At 53.8% G+C, this 9815-nt stretch overlaps 1 protein-coding gene across 1 annotated transcript; it reads left to right on the top strand.

Moving 5' to 3' along the window:
- Positions 1–1073: 1073 nt before the first annotated feature.
- LOC117594966 (vegetative cell wall protein gp1-like) lies at positions 1074–2081 on the top strand (the record flags this gene model as incomplete). The annotated part of the gene is made up of 1 exon (XM_034294704.1): positions 1074–2081. A coding segment is annotated over one exon (1008 nt), but the record flags the coding sequence as incomplete, so codon positions are not given.
- Between the last annotated feature and the right edge of the window lie 7734 nt (positions 2082–9815).

Raw genomic sequence — 9815 nt, 5'->3', positions numbered from 1 at the left:
CCCCCGCTGCTTGGGAGCCGCAGCCAGCGTTCCCCGCTGCCTGGGAGACGCAGTCAGCGCTGCCAGCGCCCCCCGCTGCCCAGTGGCCGCAGCCGCCAGCTCCTCCCGCTGCCCAGTGGCCGCAGCCGCCAGCTCCTCCCGCTGCCCAGTGGCCTCAGCCGCCAGCTCCTCCCGCTGCCCAGTGGCCTCAGCCGCCAGCTCCTCCCGCTGCCCAGTGGCCGCAGCTGCCAGCTCCTCCCGCTGCCCAGTGGCCTCCGCCGCCAGCTCCTCCCGCTGCCCAGTGGCCGCAGCCGCCAGCTCCTCCCGCTGCCCAGTGGCCTCCGCCGCCAGCTCCTCCCGCTGCCCAGTGGCCTCCGCCGCCAGCTCCACCCGCTGCCCAGTGGCCTCCGCCGCCAGCTCCACCCGCTGCCCAGTGGCCTCAGCCGCCAGCTCCTCCCGCTGCCCAGTGGCCTCAGCCGCCAGCTCCTCCCGCTGCCCAGTGGCCTCAGCCGCCAGCTCCACCCGCTGCCCAGTGGCCTCAGCCGCCAGCTCCACCCGCTGCCCAGTGGCCTCAGCCGCCAGCTCCTCCCGCTGCCCTGTTTTCGCCGCCGCCAGGACCCGCCGTGGACTGGCCGCCGCCCGGGCCCGCGGATGACTGGCCGCCGCCGCCTGGGCCCGCGGATGACTGGCCGCCGCCGCCCGGGCCCGCGGATGACTGGCCGCCGCCGCCCGGGTCCGCGGATGACTGGCCGCCGCCGCCCGGGCCCGCGGATGACTGGCCGCCGCCGCCCGAGCCAGCGGATGACTGGTCGCCGCCGCCCGGGGCCGTGGATGACTGGCCGCCGCCGCCCGAGCCAGCGGTTGACTGGCCGCCCGAGGCCACGGATGACTGGCCGCCGCCGCACGAGGCCGCGGATGACTGGCCGCCGCCCGAGCCCGCGGTGGACTGGCCGCCTTGTCCCGCAGCGCCTTCACCTGCCCAGGAGCCCCCGCATCGTCCTACGGCGCCCTCGCCTGTCCCGGCCTCAGCGGCGCCCTCGCCTGTCCCGGCCTCAGCGGCGCCCTCGCCTGTCCCGGCCTCAGCGGCGCCCTCGCCTGTCCCGGCTCTCCCTGAACCTCCGCCGGCTCTCCCTGACCCTCCGCCGGCTTCCCTGTCTCCGGCTCCTTCGCCGGCTCTCCCACAGGGTTCTGACCCTCCGCCGGCTCCCCCGGCTCCTGCTCCTCCACCGGCTCCTATTCCCCCGCCGGCTCCCCCGTCTCCTGCTCCCCCGTCTCCTATTCCTCGGCCGGCTCCTATTCCTCCGCCGGCTCCCCCGGCTCCTACTCCTCCGCCAGCTCTCCCGCCGGCTCCGGACCCTCCGCCGGCTCCCCCGGCTCCTGCTCCTCCACCGGCTCCTATTCCCCCGCCGGCTCCCCCGTCTCCTACTCCTCCGCCGGCTCTCCCACCGGCTCCGGACCCTCCGCCGGCTCCCCCGGCTCCTGCTCCTCCACCGGCTCCTATTCCCCCGCCGGCTCCCCCGTCTCCTGCTCCTCCGCCGGCTCCTGACCCTCCGCCGGCTCCCCCGTCTCCTATTCCTCCGCCGGCTCCCCCGGCTCCTACTCCTCCGCCGGCTCCCCCGGCTCCTGCTCCTCCACCGGCTCCTATTCCCCCGCCGGCTCCCCCGTCTCCTGCTCCTCCGCCGGCTCCTACTCCTCCGCCGGCTCTTCCGCCGGCTACTGACCCTCCGCCGGTTTCCCCATCTCCTGCTCCTCCGCCGGCTCTTCCGCCGGCTCCGGACCCTCCGCCGGCTCCCCCGGCTCCTGCTCCTCCACCGGCTCCTATTCCCCCGCCGGCTCCCCCGTCTCCTGCTCCTCCGCCGGCTCCTGACCCTCCGCCGGCTCCCCCGTCTCCTATTCCTCCGCCGGCTCCCCCGGCTCCTACTCCTCCGCCGGCTCCGGACCCTCCGCCGCCTCCCCCGGCTCCTGCTCCTCCGCCGGCTCCTATTCCCCCGCCGGCTCCCCCGTCTCCTGCTCCTCCGCCGGCTCTTCCGCCGGCTCCTGACCCTCCGCCGGTTTCCCCGTCTCCTATTCCTCCACCGGCTCCCCCGGCTCCTGCTCCTCCGCCGGCTGTCGACCCTCCGCCGGTTCCCCCGGCTCCTGCTCCTCCTGACGACCCGCCGCCGGCTCTCCTGCCGGTTCCTGTCCCTCCACCGGCTCTCCCGTCTCCTGACCCTCTGCCTCCCTGGCCTGTCCCTGCGGCTCCGCCTCCCCGGCCTGTGCCGGCGGCTCCGGGCGCTGAGCCTCCGCCGGTCCGGGTGTGGTCGTCCCGGTCTTGCGGTCGGGAGCCCGCGCCTTTGGGGGGGGGTACTGTCACGTCCTGGCTGTGCCCCTAGCCATCTCTGCGCTGGGCTCGGGGCATAGCCAGGACAGGACAGGAGGTGGCCTTTAGCCACCTCTACTCCTTTTTTTGGTTTCCCCAATTGGAGGCAGGTGTTAGTCATTGCCTCCAATTGGGGACCCTATTTAAGTGTAGTTTGTAGGCCCCAAGGCGTGGTTCATTTTGGTTTTGTTTATCCTGTGTAAGGAATACCCACGTCACTGGTTGCTGCTTTTTGTTTTGTTGGAGTCCTGCATTCTTTATTTTGTATTAAATGGATTACCTTACCTACCTCTACTCTGCGCCTGTGTCCTCTTCATCCCACAACCGTGACATAAAGAATGCTTTCAGCACCTTGTTGAATCAATGCCACATAGAATTAAGGCAGTTCTAAAGGCGAAAGGGGGTCAAACAGAGTATTAGTATGCTGTTCCTAATAATCTATTAGGCGAGTGTACATTAAAATAATTAAGAATTTGGAACAGACGTTTGTTTAATATTGATAAATATATTGCCTTGTAACAAAAAATAGATGTTGTAAGGTGGAACATGGCATTTGCGAATAACTCGGTGGGGTATAAAGAATCCATATACTGTCAATTCATGGGGAAAAAACAGGGTAATGCCAGCAGCACTTTCTTAGCCACCCACTCCATTGCCTCCAGTGCAACACTCAATACCCAAAAATGGCCTATGCAAATTTCCTAATAAAAAAAGAAAGTGTGGCTTAAAAAGTCCTGCCGGCCATATCCCCTATTTTCCGCCATGTTTAAGCTGCAGTGCACGTGAAACCATCAAGTCCAAGCAATTGTGGTAGTTGGACTGCATGTGGAAGACCTGGCTGAATCCCATATTTGCCTGTACAGATCCAGCCTGGAGGTGAGACTGTCGATGATGGCCTTGCACTGAACAAGAGTAATACCTTTTCCTTGGAGCTTTAATGTGACTGTTCATTATTATTTATTAAGTCTGCCAGGTACGTGATGTCACAGCGGCAGGATAACACCTGTTCTCCCAGAGCTGCATCAGCCTCCTCTAGAAGTCAGCACATGCATGACCTGCTCCTTCAGCAGAGCTGTAAAGCCACGGTACCTGCCAACCATAGAGTGGGCACCATCAGTGGAGCATGCAAGGATGTGATTGGGATGGACTTTTCCTGTAGATAAGCATGAAGCTCATTAAAAATGGCCCTTCATGTCGGTTTCCTCTGTCATCTCCTTACTGCTGGAGCCCAGAAAACAGACATAGACCATCAACAGCACGTTGTTGTCCGAGGTATTTGTCACATCCAGCTGAAGGGTGAATGAAGGATGGCACCCAGCTGCTCCTCTGTATCAGCACCCATTTCATCAATCCTGCATACCACGGTGTCACTGCTGAGTGGGATGGATGTCAGCAACTACATGAGGTCGCGCTCCAGCACAGTAGAAATGACCTCTTTCCTGGCAGGGAGCACCAACTTCTCTCCAATGGTAAACGGCTGTCCATATTTGGCTATTAGCAGGGAGATGTTGTAGGATTCCACTAGCCCACTACCATTTTTAACTGCTTTTCCTGGCAAAGAGACTGCTGAATCTTGCTCCTACCATGCTTCTCTTTGAGGACATGGAAGAAGGGACGCTCCTTGTCTGCCTTGTCCGAGTGGATCTTCGTAAGAAGCTCCTTCAGACATGAAGGTTTCATTGCCTCTGTAGCTGAGGGGTCAGCAAAGGACGGTAATTTGTACTGGGATGACTTTAGGTGTTGGTGGATAACTGGCGTTCCCCCCTGGGGGGTCAGTCAGGACACAGAAGTGGAGAACAGGATGAAGTTCTGGGTTCTTTATTGTGAACCTTAGACATATGGGCAGTTTTGGCACTTAGAAAAACTGTAGTTGTTTATGCTTGTGGTTCTTTGAAAATGTAACAATCTGTGGATGATGGATAATGCAAGTTCTTGTGCTGCTGTTTAGACATCGATGTAGGGTATTATCTCGCAAAAGGACTGATGAGTTTATCCAAGCACTGGAGCGCGAGGATTGAGATACCGGGGTGGTTCAGTATACAGTTATGGTAACTGTAATTCATTGAGGATGAATATAAAATGGAGACAGCCGAATAAGACATCGATGCAAAGATAATGTCACAACTGACGGGTTCGTCCTAGTGCTGGAATGTGAGGACTGAGATACCGGGGTGTGAAGTTCATGTACAGTCCCCCTGGAGACAGCTGAGTTAGAGAATTGTAACAATCTGACTGTTTTAATTATATTGCATTTTTATATTTTTCTTTTCATTTTCAAGCACATTGAACTGCTTCTATGTATGAATTGTGCCATATAAATAATCTTGCTTGTTTTTAATGAAACAGAAAGGACAAAGCGTCACTCACGCAGCATTAATCATAGCAATAATCATATTGAATGTAGTAGGCTACAATACTGATTTAATATTTATATATACAGACTAGTACATAGCATACATACATACATTCATTCTTAACTTCCAATATGCATGTATATACACACATCTCTGCACCAACTGAACAACAAGGCTAATTACTAGTGATGTGCAGTTTGCGAAAGAATTGTTCGTTTTGAAAAAACATTTAGTGACTTGGGTCTCGTGAGTCCTTTTCCTAGTATCATTCATTCGAACGTTTGACAGCGGATTACTACAACATGATCACTTGCTTCATAACCGGTCCTCCAGAGACTCAGTGAATGCTCTCTCTGTCTCTCTGTCTGCCCCGTTGGATATGAGCGGTGGCGCGAATGAGCTTCTTTTCCCTCATTCTCACCCTGCAGGTCTTCTAATGTTTTTGCTTGTGCACGCTCTATTCCTTTCCCTATTCAGAGTAATTGTAAGAGCTATGTTAGCTATTTTGGGTAGGGTAGTGGGGGTTCTCAGGGAGTTATAGGTATAAATACTCTCCCCTCTCTACCCGCCACCTCCAATAGACATAAGCGCTGGCTAGCGGGTACAGAGGCGTCTCTCATTCCGCTGCCTGCCAGTCCCGAGTGTGTTCGCTCTCAGAGTTTTGCCTGGCATGACCGTCTGAGTGAGAGTGTAATGCTAATTGTGCAGTGGGATAGTTAAGTGGTTAGTGCTCGGCTCTCGTTTAGTAGACCCGGGTTTGCCTCCCGATGCAGCTCTGATCTTTCTCTCCCTGCCCTCTCTTCCTCTCTGGTCGAGCTCGGCGGCGGTAAGTGCAGAGATGGAATTCAAACGTTTCCTGACCAACGCCCCCAACTTCATGCTTTTCCTCTCTCAGGGCGTTATTGGGATTGGCGTCATCACTGTACCATGTCAGCCTGGCTCGATCGAACGATCAGACTGGTTTATCTGGTTCAGTTTCACTCAGCTCCACCCCCCTTCTCTGGGATTGTGGAGAAGGTGATGTCATCACCCGACAGAACATCTGCTGTACTGTCAGAGGTGACAGAATTGTTGAGCAATGGAGTGATCTCCGAAGAAGATCTCAGACAAGACGGCTTTTACTCCCGTTACTTCCTGGTTCCCAAAAGAACACGAGGAGTGAGGCCGATCTTAATGCGCACGTAGCCAAACGTTCCGTATGCTCACCACCAGTTGCCTGCTGTAAGCCTTCCTGCCCGGGAGATTTCTGTTTGAGCATAGACCTCAAGGATGCTTACTTCCAAGTCCCGATCGTTCGCAGACACGTGAAGTATTTCCGGTTTGCTTTTCAGGCGCTGGAGCCCCTTTGCAGGGAAGGCATCAGGATTTTAGCCTATCTAGACGATCTCCTGATTCTAGCATCGTCTCTGGAATTGGCCAGGATATACACTGTCCGAGTGATGTCCCTTCTCACGCGATTAGGTCTCACTGTGAATTGAAAGAAGAGCGTGTCAAGGCCAGCCCAGCAGGTTTCTCACCTGGGTCTGATCATGGACACGTGCACGATGAGAGCGCGTTCTTCAAACACGCAGGCTCTCGATCTGCTCTCTGCCCTCAACCTGTGCCGGCCGCCATCATGTCCCTGTTGGGTATGATGGCTGCAGCGCACATGGTAGTCCCGTTGGGCCTACTGCACATGCGCAGCCTACAGGCCTGGTACGTCATCGGAACCGGACTTTGTCTCTGCCAGCTCATCTACGAGGGGACCTGGACTATTGGAGAGACCCCTTGGTGCTCTCTCAGGGCGCTCCTCTGGGGAGGGTGTCAGAGTGTGTTCAGGTTTCATAGACGCTTCTCTCCACAGATGGGGCGGTGTGTGCCGGGGTCAGGCTGTTGGGGGCGTGTGGCCTCCCGGCCCTCGCCACATCAACCTGCTGGAACTGGACACGGCATTATTGGTGCTGACGCACTTCTCAGACCTAGTCAAGGGCCGCGATGTCCTGATTCGGTTGGACAACTGGGCTACGGTCGCATTCATCAATTGCCAAGGGGGGATCAGGTCTCCTGCTCTCCACCGGTCGGCGACACGTCTTTAGCTATGGGCGTCTCCACCCAGACATCGTCTCCCTCATCTGGCAGAGGTTTGGGGAAGCCCAGGTGGACCTATTTACGTCCAGACAGAACACACACTGTCGCCTGTGGTTCTCCCTGTCCCAGGCGGATTGCCCCCCTCTGGGGGTGGATGCGTTCATGCACCAACCCTGGCCTCGGGGCCTCCTTTATGCATTTCCCCCGGCAACACTGCATAGCGCGTCTGCTGGCTCGGATCAAGGCAGAAGGGCTTTGGGTCATCCTGGTGGTCCAGTTGCTGGTGGACTGCCCGTGGTCAGTTCCGCTCAGATAGGATGCACTTTCCCAAGCGGAGAGCTCGATTCTACACCTTCCATTGCTGTCAGGAACTCTCAGGGTCTGGCTCCTGAGCGGGACAGGCTTTTGAATAGATGTTTGTCTGCAGCGTCTACATCCAAATTGTATTCCACTCGCTGGAATATGTTTGTGTCGTGGTGTACGCAGAGGTCCTCAGACCCTTCGTGTTGTCCTGTGGAGGAGATTGTCATTTCTGCAGTATCTCTTTTATATGGATAGGTCTCCTTCGACCATCCGTGGATACGCCTCAGCCATCTCTACGTCTCATGAGGGCTTTGCTGGAAACACGGTTTTCAGCTACCCTCTCCTCCACCATTTCCTTTTGGGTACTTGCCGTCTGCGCCCAGTGGCCAGGCTGGGCGTACCGCAATGGGACCTTGCTGAGGTGCTGGGCACTCTCTGTGAGCCCTTGCAGCAGTGTTCTCTTAAGTTGCTCACCCTTAAGACTGCCTTACTCATCGCTTTGTGCTCTGTGCTTTCTCGGTGCGCCCGGGCTGCCTGGCTATCAGAGTGGACTTAGGTTGCGCTACACTAAGCCCTAATCCGTCCTTTGTATCCAAGGTTATCACCAGCTCTTTTCGGTCGAGGAATATCGATTTACAGGCCTTCTTCCCTCCTCCGCATGTCTGTGAGGAGGACAAGAGGCTCCACTGTCTGTGCCTGGTACACGCTCTCGCCCTTTATGTAGAGCACACCAGGTCTATCAGACTGACTCCCCAGCTGTTTGCTATTTGCTATTCGGATTCCCAGTTGGGTCATCCGCTTTCTAAGCAGCGTCTCTCCCTCTGGCTTTGTGGCTGCTTCATTTTGGCCTATAACTGATAATTGAATGACTGACTCGTCAGTTTTATCATTCAATTGAACAGTTGTTTCATTCATTTGAACGTCTGCCAGCGGAGTTCTACCCCGACTGCTTGCTTCAAGCTCAGTAGCCTACGCTCCGTCTAACAGCTGTTAGTTTGACGTTCTCAAAGAAAAGTTGATCTAGAAAGTAGCATCGTAAATGCATGTTTGCAACAAATAATTGGACGCATATCCGACAGTAAATAATGTAGTATTTGGTTTTTGATAGAGAAGGCATGTGAACGGCATTATGATGATGAGCATGGCTTACATTCAGGGCGGGATGTAAAAGTACCATATTATTTGTCTAAAATAAATCACTGCACAAAAATGAATCACTGCATTTGACTCACACAGCCTCAGTCACTTACTCACCTCATCCACTGTGTGTGTGCCTCTCTGTGACATACTGTAAGCTAAACATCTAGCTGGCTAGCTCATCATGTCTCAGTCAAAACTGTACACTCAAAAATATAGTAAGGAGGGGGAATCAAACCCTGAATTTATTGGAGATGATACACGGTCATACTGCCTGTATTGTAAGGCTACGCCAAACTCAGTGATGTAAAAAAACACGAGAACTCGAAAACGTACTCAAAAGGCAAAGCCTTATAACAGTTCCACCCAAAACAAGCTGCCATTTATCGTAAATACATTTTACTCTGCAAAAAGGCTGAGGCCACCGTGGCATTAGTTATCACAGAACATTGTTCCATGCTGGCATGTGATCACATTGGAGAAGCATGTAGAGCTGTTTTCTCAGACTCCACTGCAGCTTTCCACTTCAAAATGCACAGGGCAAACAACACAGAAATGATTAATGGTGTTCTAGCACCAAGCTTTCTGAAAAAGTTGGTCGCAGATGTGGGTGCAGTACCTGGGGGTTGTGATAAGGTACTTTAGTGACACCCAGCAGACAATTGTATCAACATTTCTGGGATTGCTGAGTCCGAGGGAGGCTGCCAAATCTATATGCAAATTAGGCAATGTTATTTAGCCACTTCTAGCTATTTTTAGGACAGCCAATAGCTACTTTCATTACTGATGAGTTGGCAACAATGAATGTGGATTGGTTGGAGAAAGTAAGAAGCCATAACTAAGGTATTCAGTTGATTACTGACAGCATTTTTTCTTGTTCTGTAATTTTTTTTATATGTTGCTTGTTAGCGTGGCAAAAAGTAAAAATAACAAACCTCGCAACAGTAATACAAATGTATCAGTTTTGCACTGGACACATCTTATGCAGTATAACTTAACTGACATTAAGGCAGAATCAATTTAGCATATTTTTTGGAGTGGAGTTTGGTTCGACATTTTGTACCATTCCAGACAAAATAAACCCCCTTCATGTTACATTATTCATAGACCTATTAAAGATTAATGATTTTAATGTTTAATGAAGACTTTAAAGTTCACGACAAGACCGATTTATAACGCTGCAGAGAAAAGTTGCAGCGATGTCTCAGCTGAAATTAAGCTGGCTGATGGCATTTGCTGTGATTCACTTGTCAGGTTGCAGGTGTCTGGTGGTAGAATATTGTTCATGTTTTATTGTATAGGCTAGTTAGTGTTCATACGCTTTGGCAACATATTGCAATCATGTATACAAAGCCACTTATGTTGAATAGTGTTTTAATGTGCGTACAGATGCTGGACTCTTAAGTTGCTTTCGGTGGAAGTCCGACAGCGGAATTACCCTTTTGTAAATGTGTAACCACTGCAATAACAAGGCGTTCACTGCATATCCCTCAGAGAAATACATTATTCCATGGGTAATACCAAGAAAGAGAGTGTCCATTTTCCAGAGAATACTCAGTAAACGGCATGTGGGTGGAATGTTATAGATGATACTCTGACGTCCCGTTCCCGTGAAG

The sequence above is a fragment of the Esox lucius genome, chromosome 10 (genome assembly GCF_011004845.1).
Source record: "Esox lucius isolate fEsoLuc1 chromosome 10, fEsoLuc1.pri, whole genome shotgun sequence".
NCBI classification, from domain to species: Eukaryota; Metazoa; Chordata; class Actinopteri; order Esociformes; family Esocidae; genus Esox; species Esox lucius.
This window is presented reverse-complemented; position numbering and strand designations above follow the sequence as displayed.